The sequence below is a fragment of the Mixophyes fleayi genome, chromosome 4 (assembly GCF_038048845.1).
Source record: "Mixophyes fleayi isolate aMixFle1 chromosome 4, aMixFle1.hap1, whole genome shotgun sequence".
NCBI lineage: Eukaryota > Metazoa > Chordata > Amphibia > Anura > Limnodynastidae > Mixophyes > Mixophyes fleayi.
The window spans coordinates 60,635,603-60,655,395 of record NC_134405.1 but is presented as its reverse complement, the minus strand read 5'-3'; the positions used below and the strand labels follow the sequence as shown (position 1 = coordinate 60,655,395).

The 19,793-nt window shown below is 42.6% G+C and overlaps 2 protein-coding genes across 3 annotated transcripts in view; one reads left to right on the top strand and one right to left on the bottom strand.

Annotated features, from left to right (window-relative positions):
• Positions 1-19,793, bottom strand: part of LOC142151490 (zinc metalloproteinase-disintegrin-like VLAIP-B) — a 312,990-nt gene that overhangs the window by 98,899 nt on the left and 194,298 nt on the right. The gene's annotated exons all lie outside the window — the stretch shown is intronic.
• The window catches only part of LOC142151489 (zinc metalloproteinase-disintegrin-like VLAIP-B), a 53,437-nt gene that overhangs the window by 17,292 nt on the left and 16,352 nt on the right, over positions 1-19,793 (top strand). For both annotated transcript variants that reach the window (XM_075207196.1, XM_075207193.1), the window contains exons 8-17: positions 1,151-1,222; positions 2,238-2,407; positions 3,289-3,373; positions 3,754-3,884; positions 5,301-5,478; positions 6,841-6,930; positions 8,279-8,474; positions 9,041-9,134; positions 9,242-9,386; positions 18,200-18,280. In XM_075207196.1, coding sequence (XP_075063297.1) covers positions 1,151-1,222; positions 2,238-2,407; positions 3,289-3,373; positions 3,754-3,884; positions 5,301-5,478; positions 6,841-6,930; positions 8,279-8,474; positions 9,041-9,134; positions 9,242-9,386; positions 18,200-18,280 — 1,242 coding nt within the window. The remainder of the gene's footprint in view (positions 1-1,150; positions 1,223-2,237; positions 2,408-3,288; positions 3,374-3,753; positions 3,885-5,300; positions 5,479-6,840; positions 6,931-8,278; positions 8,475-9,040; positions 9,135-9,241; positions 9,387-18,199; positions 18,281-19,793) is intronic.

Sequence of the window (19,793 nt, the reverse complement as noted above, 5' to 3'; positions counted from 1 at the left end):
GACACCCTCAGAGGTCTTGTGAAGGCCATGCCTCAATGGGTCAGAGCTGTTTTTGTTGACAAGAGGGGGTCGTACACAATATTAGGCAGGTGGTTTGAAGGTTGTGGCTGATAGGTGTGTATATATTATATGTTTAAGGGAGCTATTAAAAATCTGCCTTTGATCCCTCCATTATTTAGAAATAAAATGATAAACCCCTTCATGACCAGCGCTAGTTTACACCTTAATGATGGAAACACAGTTGCGTTGCTGTGCCTTACTGGCTTCACTGGCAGTGACTAAGGCGTATATTTACTAAACTGCTAGCTTGAAAAAGTGGAGATGTTGCCTATAGCAACCAATCAGATTCTAGATGTCATTTTGTAGAATGTACTAAATAAATGACAGCTAGAATCTGATTGGTTGCTATAGGCAACATCTCCACTTTTTCAAACCCACAGTTTAGTAAATATACCCCCAAGTGTCTAATTGAATTTTATATTGTTTTAAATTTCGTTTGGTAGCATTTTAATTTCATGGGCATTCTATAGAGATAACAAACAAAATCACAAATATATTCACTTTTTCTGAATTCTTTCTAGTTTCATGCACTTAGCACAGCCCAAAATCTTGCTCCAAATTTGTATTATCTAGTTCTCCTGAATATCAAAATACCTCAGGGACTTTCTTCAAGGTTTGAGGTATTTATAGGACCAGGAGCAATAGTGTGACATATGGCATTGATCTATCAGTATTGCATGCATGTAAACCTCTGTGATGTTGTGGGGGTTACAGGTGAGTGCATGGCACTTTGGCATTTACCACAGGCTGTGTTCTGAAAGCTATGTATCATGCTCCTAGGTCCAGAACCCAGGCTGTATGTACCACCGCACATGTACACACATACAGTGGTGGGGTGTCAGCATATTCAGGGTTTCTCGAAAGGATTTTATGTTATAATTTTAGTTGCTGTAATTGTAGAAAATGTAAGAATATAATAAGTTTGCTTTAGAGTTTAAGAGCTTCAACCCTTTTCTCCAGCGCCCTATTCATGTGCCTATACATGTCTTCAGATTTGCGGAATACCATTTATAGATCTATGTGTTGTTATAATAGGCTTATATGTCTGGGGCATCTTGGCAGTAATAAGCTATGGTCTTCTTTCTTCCAGTTCATTAAGTATAACCAAAATAGAGAAGACATCAGAAAAAGGATCTTTGGGATTGTTAATTTTGTTAACCAGGTGAGTTACTGTACAATGGCCGCATATATTTTCCTGAAGTTTGAGGAGATGCAGGGGTGGAGCTTATGCCAATACAGGGGGTGTGGCCAGAGGAGGGGGGCTCAGTGACGCCAATCCATCTGCTCCTGAGGTCTCTTCTCTGCTATTCTGGGTGAATACCGGGGACTGGTGCAAACGCAGTGAAGTCCCAGTCGGGCTTTCAGTTCTGAAACTAGTGGAGTATTACGCCTCCGTGCAGATTGCTACATGTAACGGCCCCCACTCTGGCCAGCTGATTGGAATGGCAGTGGCCCTAAAGAGCTTCACAGAAATTGACCCCACTGTTTTTGGTGGGTGCCATGACCCACCTCTGCCATACACAGATTAACCAATCACCTTTGAATGTTAATATTCTGTTCTAGATAGTACTGCATTTGAGTTGAATTTATTAAGTAATGTTAAAAAAAAAATCTTCCTCTCCAGATAATTAGCATAGACCAGGTTATTCAAGGAGCAAAATAGTGTGAAACCAGAACTAAAGTATAACGTCACTCTAAAAAGGAACTCAATGGGCAGCTGTGGAAGACTGATTTTTATGTGTTTGCAGCTTTTCTCTGAAATATAATTCCTTCCATAAACTTTTTTTCATTATAAAGGGATGGACCACTGCCTGCAGAAAAGAGCTGACACTTGTATCCATCGTGACCTGGGCACAAAACTATTTCCAGACTTACCGGTAAATCAGAAGGGTTTTTCGAGTTGAAGAGTTCATCACATGATCGGGTGTGACACATTCTCCAGTGACCACCCAATCATTTGCCACCCTCTCTGGCCCATAATTCCTTGCTGGTGTAAGATTGGAAAAAGGCCAAGGCCCATTTGCATTAAATAAAGTGATCAGCTTTATCCTGCCAAGTGTGGTCCATCACTTAAAGTAATACAATCATAGTTTATGTAATGAATAGAAAAATAAACACTTTAAACATTGACATTAGCAATAATAGATCTCCTTTACTCTGTGTATTCTCATTGTCAGGTGTATAAGCAATTAAATATTTTTGTGGCTCTGATTGGATTGGAAATCTGGAACGCAGGAGACCAATTTGAAGTAGTCACATCGGCTGATACTAATCTAAACCGCTTCTCTCTGTGGAGGAAAGAAAAGCTGCTGCCAAGGAAACTTCACGACAACGCACACTTTCTAACGTAAGCCTTTTCCGGGATGTTCCAGATCCATATATATATATATATATATATATATATATATATATATATATATAGAGGGAGAGATTTTTCTAGTTACCATTCCCATATGTACGTGGTACACATGGCTGTTCCAGACAGCACGATTAGGGAGGCAGCAAAATTATTTCATTTTAAAGGAGATATCTACCTGTTATACGGTAACCCCCTCATCCACGACAGCTCTCTAACTGCTAAATCTTCCGGTGATCGTAGGATCACTGGCGGTATCTGCCCCAAAGATAGTTTTTGATATATTTAATCAGAAGGTAAAACAATTACCTTTTTTTGTCTAGGTCTCATGGTGTTCAAAACTAGAAAAACAATTACACCGCATTCTGACATAAAAAGCACAATTCATCAGTAAATAGTCGGAATCATCAAATCCGGTTAAGAACACTTGGCACAAAGACCAATCAATAAGTTGAACATTGGAGCCAGAGGATGGAAACAGATTTTAGCCGATATCCCAGACAATGCCTTGTGGCTTAACGCGTTTCGCCACTGGCCATACTAATTCTGGAAATACTATCTTGGGCTTTAGTCTCTGGAAGTTCCAAGTACTTGATGACTTTAACTCTGCACGTATCCTATAGTTTTCTACTATCAACAGTGTCATTGCATAATAATTATACAGTATTTTTCTACATAGTTATATTTCTATCATTAAGAGCCAAACCCATCTTCATGTTAATTAACCAATATCCTTAAATAGTCTCTCTTTGAATTAACCTCATGCATTATATTATATTAAATAAAATAACATGAATTGAAAATATATTTTTTATGGGATCTGAGATGTGTAATATTGTACTCATATTATTTTGTTCTTTTCTGTCTTTCAGTGACACTGACTTTGATGGGTCTACGGTGGGACTGGCCTGGATCAAAACCCTCTGCAGTGAAACCCATTCCACAGGTGTAAACATGGTAAGTCATGTGATAGAGGCTTTGGCGCTAAATGACCATTCTGTAATATAATTAACTCCCAGCCTCCCCACATACAGGCGTGGACAACAGTATTATCATTACATCTGTGACAACATATTTAAAACGTTTTTTGAGCAATACCAAATGGGTTATAACCCATGTATTGGAGTAATTGGGAATTGAACCATATTGCATGTGTTCTAAGAACAGAAATCCAGCTTTCAAGATCTGCTTTATCAGATCTGCCTATCATTTTCTTATATTATTATTTGAACTGTATGATATACGAGACAACTGAAGAGTTTATATTTAACATGCAAGAAACAAAGAAACTGAGTGATTGGCTTTCAGCTCAAGATCATCCTGTATTATTTTCCAAGGATCACAGTAAAGATTATATTCCTGTTGGTGCAACAGTTGCTCATGAAATGGGACACAACCTCGGAATGAATCATGATGACAATGGATGCCGCTGTGGCGCTAACTCTTGTATCATGGCGCCCTCTTTAAGGTGGGTGAATCCAAAAACAGCCATTGTAGAAATGAAAGCTTGGGGGGCAAATTTACTAAACCTTCTAAAAAGGAGAAGTGCATTTGTTACCCATAGGAACCAATCAGATTATAACTTATTTATCTAGTACATTCTAGAAAATGGTAGCTAGAATCTAACTGGTTGCTATGGGCAACACGTCCACTTATCCTGTCACAACTGTATAGTGTACCTGCTATTGTTGGCGCAACTCAGAGGAAGGTGCAGAATCTAACGTGCCCCTGGTATTCACCAGGGACCCCCACAAGGAGGTATGGACTCTGCTGCAGGGACACACAGGTTGCGGTCCTTCCACGAGTCAACAGCGAAATACAAGAGAGGTGTCAGACAGGCCAGGTCGGTAACATTCTGGTAGTAAGAGGTACACAGGGATATCCAGAGGGATGGTGAGGCAAGCCGGATCAGTAATGTTCGGATAGTGCAGTACAAGAGGAGATCCAAAAGAATAGTCAAAACGGTCCGGGTCAGAAGGGTCACAGGCAAACGAGGAAGGTCAGAAATAATGCAGAAACTGGTAACACATGAAACACTGGAGTCAGGAAGACCTGATATTCTGGCACAGGTGTAGTGACAGGAAGTGCCTTTTAAAGACCAGGGCGCCAATAGAATGTAGTGGGCGGCAGCGCTGTTCTCAGCTGCCGCCACGATTATCCAATTGCCTAACAATGGGACGCGCATGCGCAGAAGGCCGCGTAGGGCTGCTGGAACTTCCGCGTCTCGCCTGGCAACCAGGCGCGCGGGGCAGTGATGCCGGCCGTCCCGAGGAGACAGCGGGACGGCACCTGACATATGCTTTCTAGTAGTTTTAGTAATACCCCCTGGTTGCATACATTTGTATGTAATTTAAAGGAACTCAAACTTAAGACATTTATTTGCTTAAATGTGGCCAGTACAGCTTTGTGCTATTGCTCTATGCAGGCTTGTCAGTGACCTCTTACTTATCCACCTTTGACACAAGGTCGTACCCCAAGCTATTGCATTATCACCCAGGAATGATATTAAAAGAAAGGATGTGGCAGGGATAAAGGGATTATCTAACAACTGGCAGCCTCCTGAATGTCGAGTTCTGGAAGCAAATTGGCAAACAATTACACCCCTATGTACCTGTGCCGCCCTCCATACAGCTACAACCCCTGTCCCCAGAGTGCTGTGCACACCCCCTCCGGTACCTGTGCCTCCCTCCATACAGCTATAGCCTCTGTCTCAAGGATGCTATGTACACCCCCCTGTACCTGTGTCTCCTTCCATACAGCTATAACCCCTGTCCCCAGGATACTATGTACACCCCCTGTACCTGTGGCTTCCTCCATACAGGTATAGTACCCATCCCCAGGATGCTGTGTACACCTCCCTGTAACTTTGACTCTCTCCACTCAGTTATGAGACTCCAAAACTGTTCAGCACCTGCAGCCATCAGGACTTACAGAATTTTATCCTGAGCCAAATGCCGCTGTGTATGAAGGACATGCCACAGAAAAGGGACATCCTGTCTACCCCCGTGTGTGGAAATGGATTCACCGAACGAGAAGAGGAATGTGACTGTGGCACAGTGCAGGTAACCATGTCACGTCCACTACAGGACATCTAAATGGCCCTACATTAACCTTCAGGGAGCACTGATACTTATTAGATTTTAATAATTCATATGTATTTATACTGAAAACATGGTCTGTAATTTGCCAGATTATGAAGAATTATGGAAAAGCTAACATAATGCTGTACATTATCTGGACACAAGTAGCTGTGTTGACATTACACATGTGGGCATAAGGAACTTGCATTATGCAATGTCAGACAGAAGTAAAGTGAGAAGAAGATTCCCTAATATGGTGTGAAATACACTGGGTCACATGTATGGAATCTTTATTCAGTAGAGCATTGCATTATGGGATGACATAAATTAGTGGTCTATTTATCAAAGGGAGAAAACCCTAAATCGGGCAAAATCTAGAGTCTGCATCAGATAGCCTTCCCCGAAGACTTTGATCATGGACAGTGGCAGTAAAAATACCGCCACTGTCGTCCTATTGCCATCTCAGGATGTTGATTGCAGACTCTCTTCACATGCCAAAAATGAAATATATGAAAGATTTTTTTTTTTACTAATTTATTTTAATTGTTTTAACTTATTTTTATTTGGGCTTGAAGTCTGCTCCCACTCTGGCCTGGCAAAGTGGCATCTTCAGCCTTACTGCTGCCAGCCAATAACGCTGTCGGGGCGAAAATGTATTGAGAAATAGCGCGCAAGAAAGATTTTCTGTCTCGGCAATAGAAAATCTTTTGTATAAGTATTGGTATAAGTGGGGAATTGTTAAGAAGTAGCAGAAGAGCTGGCACCATTCCTGGGGGCATCCTAGGCGTTGCCCTACTCCACACCCCGTGGAGGTAATGCCCCACACACCATGGTCGTTGTGCCTCAAACTCTACTCCCAGCCTGAGTAGGCAGGAGGCATCCTCTGCTCCTCAGTCCTGGGAATGTGGCTCTTTGCTATATCATCATATTCAAATGCCATATTCCTAGTCCATCGCTGACATGGAGAAGCAGCTGCCGGTAGCTTCTCCTTCATGTCAGCGGCCGGCACATCATTTGGGTAGGAACTGTGGGGGAATTATAATATACTAAGTGACATTATGCCACTCATTCAGTATTTTAAGCACCCCATAACCATTGGCGCCCTAGGTAATCACCCTGAAAAGCAGGCCTAAAGGGGTACTTGGTAAGACTTAGCAGACATAAGGGGGCACTTAGTAATACTTAGCAGACTTAAGGGGGCACTTAGTAAGACTTAACAGACATAAGGGGGCACTTAGTAAGACTTAGCAGACATAAGGGGGCACTTTGTAGATAAAGCGTGAGAAACACTGTCGTAGATTATTTGTAACCAAAGTGTAACCATCCATTACCATCACTTTCTAGGAATGCACCAACAATTGCTGCGATGCCGCCACCTGCAAATTAAAACAAGGGGCTCAGTGCGCAGAGGGAGAATGTTGCTCAAATTGTCAGGTGAGTGTTGTATGTAGTATGCATGTTTAGCCATTGTACCCAATGCACATGGTTGTGTATTTCTTAGGGATGTGCACCGGCCACTTTTGGTGTCTCGTGTTTTGTATTCGGATTTGCTTGAGGTTTTGGGTTCGGATTTGTTTCGCAAAATACCTGACGAAAGGTTTTGGTTCGGATTTAAGGTTTTGGATTCGGATTTACTTTGAAAAAAAACTTAAAAAGTGTTAAAAACAAGTTTTTTGGTTTATTTTCACTCCTACGCTATTATTAACCTCAATAACAATCATTTCCACTAATTCCCAGTCTATTCTGCAGAATCAGTGAACTTTGTAATATTGCAGTACCAATGGATTTATACTGCAGGATTGTTTTTGGATATTTTTTTTTTATAACTTTTTAAAAAAATGCTGTGCTGTGCTGTTTCCCCAGCACAGCACGACATATAGCAGGACAGAGGACCACCTAACACACCCTCCCTCTACCCTGATCAATGCCTGAGTGAAGATGGCGGCGACTAGCGGGGAATTTATAGGATCCGAGTATCGCGAGATCCGACATCGGGATTATGACTCAGAGCCTCAGTTTCTGTTTTGCAATTGGCGGGAATACCCGGATCTGTCTCGGATCCGGCTCAGATCGGCAACGTTCGGGTGGGCTCGGATTTCAGATATCCCAGCCCGCTCATCTCTAGTATTTCTTCAGCTACAGGTAATTAGTTTACTTCCTGCATATGTGCAGGAGCTATGAACAGCCTAACGTTATTTCCTATAGTCTAGTAAACCTACTAACCATGCTTAAAATTGCTATAGAGAGAAAAAAAAGAAAATGACCTGCTTGCTAACAAGACAACACAGATGAATACATATGTAGGTGCATTTATAAAAATATATCATGTGTAACAATAGTATACAATTTAATGTTTTAAATTGTCTCGTAATGAGACATATTAAAATAAAAAAAAATCACAAGACTAGGCTTAAATGAGGGCAGGCAAACAAATGTCTTGCAAATCCATTTCAATGCAATTACTTTCAGGACTTGTAAGGTAGACTTGTAGTGCCATGACGCCTGTGTTGACTTCCGTCTATGCAGTGTAAATGCTCTATCTATGTTATTACACGCCTATGACATCAGAAATCAAACACTTGTTAAAAGGAACGGATCAGATGGAATAACATTTTGCAGGATGGTTGGTAAATTTGGTGCAAGAGGACAAAATATATGTAACTCCTCCACCCCAAGCAGATGAGACTTTTATGAATGTACGTTGGAGATCGTCGTTGAAGGTGTGATCCTTACAGTATGAATCAGGTAAATGCTTGACATCCATATGATTGTTTCTACACAGCTGAAAAGAGCAGGATCTATCTGCCGATCCGCCAAAGACGACTGCGACTTGTCCGATATGTGTGATGGGAAAACCGACACCTGTCCCTCCGATCGCTTTCGGGTCAATGGATCTCCTTGCAGGAATGGTGACGGGTTCTGCTATAACGGGACATGCCCGACCCCCCAGAGTCAGTGCGAGACATACTGGGGATCAGGTGAATAGCAAGAAGCCTTATATATAAATGTATTATAACCAAAGCTAGATCTATAGTCTCAGTACCCGCCTAGCCATGATTGTCTCTAGGTGCATGTTTGTCAGCTCTACTTATTATGTAACCTGTGGTCCTGTGAGATCTGCAAAACGTGCCTGTAGCTACCATAGGAGTTACCGTGCTGACTGTAAAAACATGGTATATTAACATTTTTGCATATTTAAATGGCATTTGTAGATGGGATTGTATGCTGCTGACTTTATAAGTGTTGGATAATAAGTAAACCATAGGACTGCATAAGGACCATAAGAGGTTCTTGTAATATCATCCAAACCAGGAGCAATGACCTTACTTTGGCTGAGTGCTACTAATTTTACCTTCATAGAAGACACATGGTCCTTTAAAGAAAAATGTTCACCTTCAACAACTTATTTTATGAATTCCCTTTTCATAGCAATACAATACAATTTGGATTTGGCTTTAATTAAAATTTCTATTGAATCTGCTCCTTTTCTTTAAAGCATTATTTTCCCTTTTTTCATGCTAATTTTTTCTCCTTTTCCAATTAGGATCTGTTGCAGCAGATGATTACTGCTTTGATAGTAACAAAAGAGGGAGAGAAGGTTGTCTGTATTCTGGAACTAGAGCTCCTTGTGCAGCCAAGTGAGTACAGACTGGGATCATTAAGACCAGATCAGACATATGTGAAGGTCTTGGGTCAAGGGTCACGTGGTATTCATGTCTAATCTCTGTTATCTCTATGTATCCAGGGATGTGAAGTGTGGAGTATTATACTGCAAGTATGGTAGTTCAAGACCCATTAATCCAAATCTTGGTTACTACCTCAACTCAAACTGTAAATCCATTAACCCAGCAGTAGTGATGGAGAATGGAACAATCTGTGCAGATGGAAGTGTGAGTACTCCCGTATTCATGATATGAACCTGATGGATGTATATAAATGGAAAACTTGCTTCAGGCTGCATATGTTGGCTAAACACAGTGGAAGAAGCCATTTCATAGGCTATAACCATGTCCAGCCTATGAATTCACTAAGATCTATTGAGACATCACAGAGACATAAAGTACGAAATGCCTCAGTGGTGTCACTGGTTTCTACAGGGTGTTCCCTTTGGGTTCCAAAGTGTAATTGTTGTGGTTTAGAATTCCTCCTGGCTGTAAATGTTACATCATACAGCTCAGGGCCATCTTAACAACGTTATGGGCCCCCAGGCAAAGCAGTGCACTTGGGCCCCTACCTACACAACCACTCACACGAATAAACTCGTGGGGCCCAGCGTGCCCAGGGGGAAAGACAGACCTGATACAGCTGTGGAGCATTGTTCTTTTCCTCATAAAGTGCCAGTTATTCAGAATCCCCTGTAGTCTTTCCTGCAACATTTCTACCACTGCTCCCTGCTCCAGCTAACACCACTGAGTAGCCCACATTCTACATGAGACTATACTACCACAATACACAAAGAACAATCCTGGGTAAAGTACACAGTAGATTCTGCTGCATTCCTTGCTGGGTTCAGAAAATTTATATCATCAACTTAATTATATGACAGCATTACACTTTGTCTGATATCTGGTTGTAGTATTATTACACCTATTTCTATCAAATAACTGTTGATGATGAGGATGTAGTAATGTGCTATGTTCTTAGAGAAGAACTCCACCCAGATCTTAAAATATCGTTCAGTATTTGAAGCTAAAAGAGGAATAATAATAGCTAACCAGCAGTGTGGCGTCCTTCCGATCCAGATTGACACCCGGTTGCCTGTAACAGTCCAGCACTGCTCTCCTTTATGCTGCTACTGCTCGGCTGTGTCGGACAGGCAGCCATGTTGTTTGTGCCCCTTGTCTGTGAATTTCCAGTTCATACAAATGGGAAGTTCACAGTGGAGAAATTTTCATTTACATTGACAACACTGCTGCTTGTTTGCAGCAAGTCAGCGCCAGACTGTTGAAGGCAGAGGAAGACCGACTGGATCGGAAAACAGCTGCACTATTGGTAAACTATTCTATGCATTTTATCTGATCTAACTGAACTCCACCCTTAATAAATGTTGAGATTTGTATGGAGTTCTGTAATTAATTTATGTGGTTTGGTAATGCTGGGCCTGATTCATTAAGGATCTTAACTTAAGAAACTTCTTATTTCAGTCTCCTGGACAAAACCATGGGCCTGATTCATTAAGGATCTTAACTTTAGAAAGTTCTTATTTCAGTCTCCTGGACAAAACCATGTTACAATGCAAGGGGTGCAAATTAGTATTTCTCCATCATCTATTCTGGGGGGGACACTGCTACAATGGGATTGTCTGAGGGCGCTTGGAGTTGGCACTTAAAGAGTTAAGAACTAAACTTGCTGCCGACTCCTCCCCTCAGCAAGCCCCCAAACTTCAGTTATGTTTAAGTGCCCAAGGAGTTGGGCTGTGTTTGATACTGCTTAGCAGTACTTGCTGTGGAGTATTAGATATTTTTATTTTCTAAGTCTTTATTAGGTAGTGTAGGTGGGGATAAATGTTGTTAACATTTTTTTCCTCAGGAAAATCTATAATGGAACACTGTTCTGTTTTTTATTAAAAAAAAAAGAAAAAAGGAAAAGAAAGAAGAAAATATTTTACGATTTCATTGATAGTGACAGCGCTCAGCGCCTGTCACTATTTAGTCCCAACGGGTCTGGCGCTGCCACAGGCAGATAGCGCCGTACTCCGTCCAGGGACCTGACATTGGGAGATACCAAGTTCCTCGCTGAGGCGGAGGGGGAACTTGGATATCTCAGAGCCTGGGCGGCGCTGCAGCGAGTCAATCACCCGATACAGCAGAGTCTGGAAGAGGTGAGCAGCGCTGTCATGGATGCTATAATGATGGTGAAAAGCCATGTATGCGCAGGGGGCAGTAGTCGAGACTCCTCCCTGTCAGTGAGAAGGTCCAGAGCGAGGAATCTTCGCACCCTTTCCTGCAGGACGGAAAGGGTCGTTTGGAGGCATACTGTGAGCTGCTGCTGGCTCTTTCCCTCGGGAACCTCAGGCTTCTACCACTTATTTACGCTAAGTACCCCATAGGGGACATTTGTGTTTCTCATATGTGTATATATATATATATCTATATCTATATAGATATAGATATATATAAGTATACTATCTGCATTTATACTGCTGGAGATTTTGTGAAAATAATTAGAAGTTTCTACGATTAAGCGGTTAATTCCTCAGGGGCTAGGTTTCACCCTTCCTCCCCAGAGGCGCATGCAGGATTGTCAGGAAGGGGTTTCCCCCCCCCCAAAAAAAACCCATGAGTGAGAGCTTCTGCGAATGCACCCACGAATGCGCAGCAGCTCCGTATCGGCAGCGCTGTCCTGATCTGCGCAAGTGCAGACTGATTACCTGTCCATTTTCTAATCGGATTCCTATTGGTTCCTGTGATTGGCTCCAGACTTGAAAAGGCACTTTCTCCCGTTGCTCTGGGCCTGTTGATCAAGTTACCTGTCTGGTTAGGTCTCTACCTATTCTATGAGCTCTCATCTGGATCGTCAGTGCCTCTGCTGTATCTTTACTCCGCGGTCAGTACCGCTCCAGCTGCACCTGTTCCACTGTGTTGTTACTCCACGGGTGATACCACTCAGCTGCACCTATCTCTATGGCGTTGCCATTCCACGGGCTATGTCGCTCAAGCTGCAACCACCTTTGCTGTGTGCTACACCATGGACTAGCTCGCTTCAGCTACACCCGTCTCTGCTGTGTTACTACGCTACAGGTTGTACCACTCAAGCTGCATCTACTTCTGCTGTGTTGCTATATCTCGGGCTATATTGCTCCAGCTGCACCTGTTTCTACTGTGTTGCTACTCTACGGGCTATACCGCTCAAGCTGCAACTATCTCCGCTGTGTGCTACATCACGGGCTATACCGCTCAAGCAACAACCACCTCCGCTGTGTGCAACTTCACGGGCTATACCGCTCAAGCTGCAAACCATCTCTACTGTGTGTCGCGCCTCGGGCTATACTGCTCCAGCTGCATCTGCCCTCGCTGTATCGTTGATCCTGGAACGGGACTGTTTAAACCACACCAGACGCTGCTAGCTTGCTCCTTCAAGTCATCTCTCAAAGCCGTTTTATCCAGCTTCATCTGTTCTGCATTGGTCACTCCGACTCAGTGGCATTACAGGTCGTATAACCAAGCTGCTTGTTGTCCTCTTTCCTGCTGAACTGTTCAAGCATCATTGAAAGTATTAAGGCACTATTGGTATCGGGCCTCTGCCGCATCTACTGTGTATCTACGGCTACCTGGACTGTTAAACTCTGCTTTGATGTGTGCTGTGCTATTGTGATATCACACTCTCGTGCCTCATTCTTTCCACACTATTGCTGGACTGTTCATTCAAAGCCATATCTATTTACCCATTGATTATTCATATTGCCTATGTCATTGCCGGTGGCTCCGCCCACCTTGTACCACGTTTCTAGTGTATATTCTACCATGACTTTCCTGTATATCTATTCAGTCATCATTAAACCGCTGATTGTACTTTTATCCTGCATCTGTTATCTGTTTGAACCTCGGGGTACCATCACCACTTACCAGTGTATAGTTAGACTCTCCCTGAGGATCCGTTCTCACAACACCATTGAACGGATCCAGAGTCCAGAATACCAAACCGTGACACCCGTCTTCAGCTGAACTTGCAGAAATTGTTGAATCATCATGGAAACAACCGGATAAGAAGTTTACCGTACCTCGCCGGTATTCTATGCTTTATCCTCTTCAGGAACAGGAGGTATCTCGTTGGGAACAGCTACCCAGAGTTGATACTCCAGTAGTTAGACTAGCCCGTCATACTACTCTGCAGGTTCCTGGTGCAGCGGTCCTTCAGGATCCTACAGATTGTAGGTTAGAGGGGTTTTTAAAAAACATTTTCCTGGTGGCCGGCACATCCTTTAGGCCTCTGTTCGCTTCCGCGTGGGTGGCCAGCGTAATGGAGTCTTGGGCTGATCAATTAGCTTCTGGATTACAAGATTCAGAATTGCTCCCCATGGCTCTTCACCTTAAGGAAGCTTCGGGTTACCTCTATGAGGAAGCCCAAAATTCCGCTTCCATTTCTTTCTCTGTGTCTGCTTCGGCAGTCGCAGCTAGGAGAACGCTGTGGCTTTGTTCGTGGAATGCTGACCTAGAGTCTAAAAGATCATTAGAGGCTCTTCCATTTTCAGGGTCCTGAATTGGATCTGATGTCACACCCGGAAGTAACCACCACCACGGACATATAGTCCTTTTTGGGCTTCCTAGCTTTCCCAGCTTCTGATATTACCTGATAGCAATGCTGTATCTATATCTCTAATACAGGTTTTAACTCACTCATGTAAAGTAATAACTAAGAGAGATCTTATGCATATGAATCCAGCGCATCTTACTAGCAGGGGGTTTATTACAACCCACTGAGTGTGCGCTCTGAGAACAGATACACTTAAATAGGATTCTTATGCAGAGCACAATACTCCTGAAAGGCTGTTATATATGATTATTCTATAGTGTGTTACGCATAAATCCTGTATTAATCTATTTGCAGTAGCACACAGACACCACATATTAGGTGAACTATCGAACCGCTACTGTTACTGCTTAGATCTCTATGACACAACATGAATATTAACCTGTTGAGACATTAGTCTATCGCCACATTGTATACTGTGCAGCAGAGCTCCATGCAGCTTTGATAAAGGATTGAGAGATTATCACATATTTAAATCTCTTATTACTCTCCTTTCAGCTTGCGAATCTATACCAGACCATTATCAGGGACGCTAGGATAGGTGCTCACTATTAATCTGCACCGATTTAGAGCATCTCCATATGTATACCAAATTGGAGAATAATATATATATCTCACTTTATGATCATATAGCTTATTTATAATCTAGGCTACATTTCATTAGCTCTATTTTTGCCCATTACCTACCACATCTTGATGTACTACTAACTTATCCAGCGGTGGTTACTGAAGGGTTTACTTATTTTAAATCTATTTTTCTATCCTTCTATGTGTTTTTATCTCTATATTTCGCCAAGTATTTACATGTGTTATAATAAAGGCATTTTCCCTGTTACATATGATCTACTGACTATTTAAATTTTGGAAACCAGAGTGCCCTTGCTCTTTGAGCTACAACTTTCTCTGCTCCCCTTCCTTTTTTGGATAATATGATCACTCAAACTACCGGGGGGAAAAGCTCTTTTCTGCCGGTTAATGCATCTAAGCCCGGGACTTCACGTTTTGGTTCCTTTCGTCAGTCCTTTCATGGGAATTCAGTCTCAAGGGGGCAATTCTCCAGCAAGGGAAGGCCTCTCTCTACCAGGGGTTTTTCTCAGAAAGGAAGAGGCTCCTATTCTAAGAGGCGTCCATCTTCCAAATCCTCAGATAAAGCTTACGCATGAAGGGACTCCCCCTCTTCTAGCGGCTGCAGGGGTGGGGGCTTGCCTTCATTTGTTCAGGGACCAATGGCCTCCACCAAGGATGTTTGGATATTGGGAATAATATCCAGAGGTTATTTTTTGACATTATGGGTCCTTCTCCTCAAATTTTTTTCAAAACCCAATTACCTCGCAATGGCATCAAGAGAAGGTCGATGCTTCAATCAGTCACTTCCCTTCTTTTCGCCGTGGTCATTTGCAGGGTCCCGGAAAACTAGAAGGGTAAAGGGTTTTACTCAAACCTGTTTTTAGTGCCAAAACAAGACGGATCATTTCGACTGATCTTGAACCTCAAGAACCTCAATACTTATCGTCGAGTAACAAGTTTCCGTATGGAGTCAATTTCGCTTGGTAATCAATGGATTGGAACCATTGAAGTTTCTAGCATCTATAGACATTCTGGACGCATATCTACATGTTCCAATTTGGGATGGACATCATTCCCTCCTTCGTTTCACAGTAAGGAATTCACATTTTCAATTTCGGGCTCTTCCCTTCGGTCTTTCAACTGCTCCCAGAGTGTTCACCAAAGTCATAACTGTGATGGCAGCAGGTTTGCGCGCCCAGGGAGTGAATATAGTTCCATACCTGGACGATTTACTCATCAAAGCTCCCTCACAGGTGATCTTATCTCAACACCTGACCCTCGCCCTGAGTTTTCTGGAGCGGCACGGCTGGATAATCAATTATCCAAAGTCGTTTCTACAGCCATCAGAAAAGATGGTGTTTTTAGGGCTTCTAATGGACACGACCCTACAGGAGGTTTTTCTCCCAGAGAAAAAGATTTGCTCCATTCAGAACTCTGTCCGCCTGCTTCGGAATCATCCTCGCACCTCAATGAAATTGGGGATGCGGGTTCTAGGACTGATGGTATCGGCATTCGAGACTCTTCCCTACGGTCAGTTTTACTCACAGGCCTTCCAGTGGGATCTTCTGAATCAATGGTCGGAGTCTCCAAAGCATTTGGAGTCTCAAGTGATTCACCTCTCCAGGAAGTCTCGCGATTCTCTGGGTTGGTGGCTCATTCCGGACCATCTGCGAGTAGGCAAGTCCTTTGCTCTAGTGGAATGGCTTGTAGTGACAACAGAAGCCAGTTTGCAAGGCTAGGGAGCAGTGGTCCTCCATTTTCAGCTGCAGGGACTCTGGTCCATTAGGGAGAGTCTTTTGCCGATCAATATTCTAGAATTGCGAGCGATGTTGCTAGGCTTTCAAGGAGCACAATCCTTCCTGCAAGGAAAGCCAGTTCGTCTGCAGTCAGACAATGCCACAGCAGTGGCATACGTGAATCGTCAGGGAGGAACAAGTAGTGCAGAAACAATGCAGGTAGCGAACAGATCCTGTCTTGGGCAGAGACCTGGGTTCCAGCGATATCCATCGTCTTCATTCCAGGAGTGGAAAACTGGGAGGCGGATTATCTAAGCAGGCATGCGGTTCTTCCGGGAGAATGGTCTCTACATCCGCAGGTCTTCCAACAACATGTTCAAAGATGGGGCCTTCCAGACCTGGATTTAATGGCGTCCAGATACAACCATCAGGTACCGAGGCCAGTCTCTGGAGATCAAGAGGTTTCTCATTGAGAGTGGGGACACCCTAATGAAAGCTCGTAAGCCGGTATCTGCTAAGATATATTATAGTGTATGGAAGATTTATATACAATGGTGTGAAAAGAAGTGTTGTGACCCAACACTTTTCAGCCTACCCTGGTTTCTAGCCTTTCTCCAGGATGGTCTGGAAACAGGTCTTAGGTTAAATTATCTAAAGGTGCAAGTCTCGGCCCTCTCTATTTTCTTCCAACAATGTTTGGCCACTTTACCCGATGTTCGTACCTTTCTTCAGGGAGTGCTGCATATTCAGCCTCCCCATGTCCCTCCGTTGGCTTCGTGGGACTTGAATCTAGTCCTTGATGTTCTCCAATGTCCTCCATTTGAACCTCTACAATCGGCTGACATCAGATTTATGACATGAAAGGTGGTCTTCCTTTTAGCCATTGCTTCTGCTAGAAGGGTATCGGAATTGGGAGCCTTGTCCTGTAGGAATCCTTACTTAATTTTTCATGAGGACAGAGCGGTCCTCAGAAATGTTCCTTCCTTTTTGCCTAAAGTGGTTTCAAGTTTCCATATTAACCAGGACATAGTGGTTACGGCCTTTCATGAAGAAATGTCCTCTTCGGGACATTCTTCTTCTACTACTTCATCTTCAGGTCTGGATGTAGTTAAGGCTCTAAAGATATATGTGGAAAGTACTTCCACTTGTCGGAGAACTGATTCTTTCTTTGTACTTTATGATTCTTCGAAAAGTGGATGTCCAGCGACGAAACAAACTATCGCTCACTGGATTACAACTGTTATTAGGCATGCCTATGTGAGAAGGAATCGTCCTGTGCCTAGAGATCTCACTGCACATTCTACATGTGCGGTGGAGGCATCCTGGGCTGCTCGTCACGGGGCTTCTGTGGATCAACTGTGTAGGGCACCTACCTGGTCTTCTGTTCATACTTTTACTCGGTTTTATAAGTTTAACAATTTTGCGTCTTCGGACGTCAATTTTGGCAGAAATGTTTTGCAAGCCAGTAGACCAGGTCATTCCCACCCTTAAGGGACTATTTTAGAAGGTCCCCATTGTAGCAGTGTCCCCCAGAATGGATGATGGAGAAAAGAGGATTTTTGTACTTACGTTAAATCTCTTTCTCCCAATCCATCTGGGGGACACTGCGTTCCCTCCCTTTAGCTGTTGGTTTGTTTAGTTACTTTGTTGTGCCCATCTTTAGTATTGAAGTCTGTGGGCTTGCTGAGGGAAGGAGTCAGCAGCAAGTTTAGTTCTTAACTATTTAAGTGCCAACTCCAAGCGCCCTCAGACAACCCCATTGTAGCAGTGTCCCCCAGATGGCCTCGGAGAAAGAGATTTAACGTAAGTACAAAAATCCTCTTTTTGTTTTGCACATAAGTTAAATACTGACTGTTTTTTCATGTAGCACACAAATACTTGATAGCTTATTTGTACACTGAAATTTAAAGTTGATTTTTGTGTGCTACATGAAAAAACAGTCAGTATTTAACTTATGTGCAAAACAGAGTACTAATTTGCACCCCTTGCATTGTAACATGGTTTTGTCCAGGAGACTGAAATAAGAAGTTTCTCAAGTTAAGATCCTTAATGAATCAGGCCCAATATTCTTATGTTCTTTTAATGAATGTTGTCACTTAAACAGGCTGTTTCTTCTATCCCTGACTCTGAATAATTCTCCTTTTCTCCAGGTATGTAAGGATGGCAGATGCATCACTACTGAAAATGCTTACAGAGCTACAGACTGCTCTGCCAAGTGCCCAGGACATGGGGTGAGACCTGAGTGTGCAAATTGCTGTTCTGTTAGTCTTATCATTTGTTCCTTTCTGTCATTTAACTCTTAATCAGTTCAGTCATTCTGATTTAAATATTCATATAATGTGGGATAAAAGCAGACACCAACACAAACACTGAACGATGATACATTAATACTCCAGAGAAGATGCAGTAAAGAGAGAAGTGTACATAGGGACTAATGCTAGAGTTTGTAGACTGCAAACTCCTCAGAGGATGGACTATGAAGCAACTGTCTTAGGCAGCAGGTTTTGTAGAGGCAGTTTCTACAGATTTTACATCTAATCATCATCATCAGCAGCTATTTATATAGCGCAACTAATTCTGCAGTGCTGTATAAAGAACATCAGTCCCTGCCCCATTGGAGCTTACAGTCTAAATTCCCCAACATAAACACACGGACAAGGAGAGACTAAGGTCAATTTGATTAGGGATGTGCACCGGCGACTTTCGGTGTCTCGTGTTTTGGATCCGGATTTTCCCAATATTTTGGGTTCGGATTTGTTTCGCAAAACACCTGCCGAAAGGTTTTGGTTCGGATTTAAGGTTTTGGATTCGGATTTTTTTTGAAAAAAGCATAAAAAGTTCAAAAATCAAGTTTTTGGGCTTATTTTCACTCCTACGCTATTATTAACCTCAATAACATTCAATAACAATCATTTCCACTAATTTACAGTGTATTCTGAACACCTCACAATATAGTTATTAGTCCAAAACGTTGCAACGAGGTATCTTTCTGGTCTGCGTAGAGGAGTGTTCCTCACAATATAATTAAAAACCCATCAACTGGTCTGAATTACACCCAAAAATAGTATCTGGACTGCGTAGAGTAGTGGGCACTGGGCACCACAATAAAATATATAGAAAACCTTCAACAGGTCTGAATTACACCCAAAAATAGTATCTGGACTGCGTAGAGTAGTGGGCACTGGGCACCACAATAAAATATATAGAAAACCTTCAACAGGTCTGAATTACACCCAAAAATAGTATCTGGACTGCGTAGAGTAGTGGGCACTGGGCACCACAATAAAATATATAGAAAACCTTCAACAGGTCTAAATTACACCCAAAAATAGTATCTGGACTGCGTAGAGTAGTGGGCACTGGGCACCACAATAAAATATATAGAAAACCTTCAACAGGTCTAAATTACACCCAAAAATAGTATCTGCACTGCGTAGAGGACTGGCCACTGGCCACCACAATATAATATATAGAAAACCTTCAACAGGTCTGCATTACACCCAAAAATAGTATCTGGACTGCGTAGAGTAGTGGGCACTGGGTACCACAATAAAATATATAGAAAACCTTCAACAGGTCTGAATTACACCAAAAAATAGTATTTGGACTGCGTAGAGTAGTGGGCACTGGGCACCACAATAAAATATATATAAAACCTTCAACAGGTCTGAATTACACCCAAAAATAGTATCTGGACTGCGTAGAGGACTGGCCACTGGGCACCACAATAAAATATACAGAAAA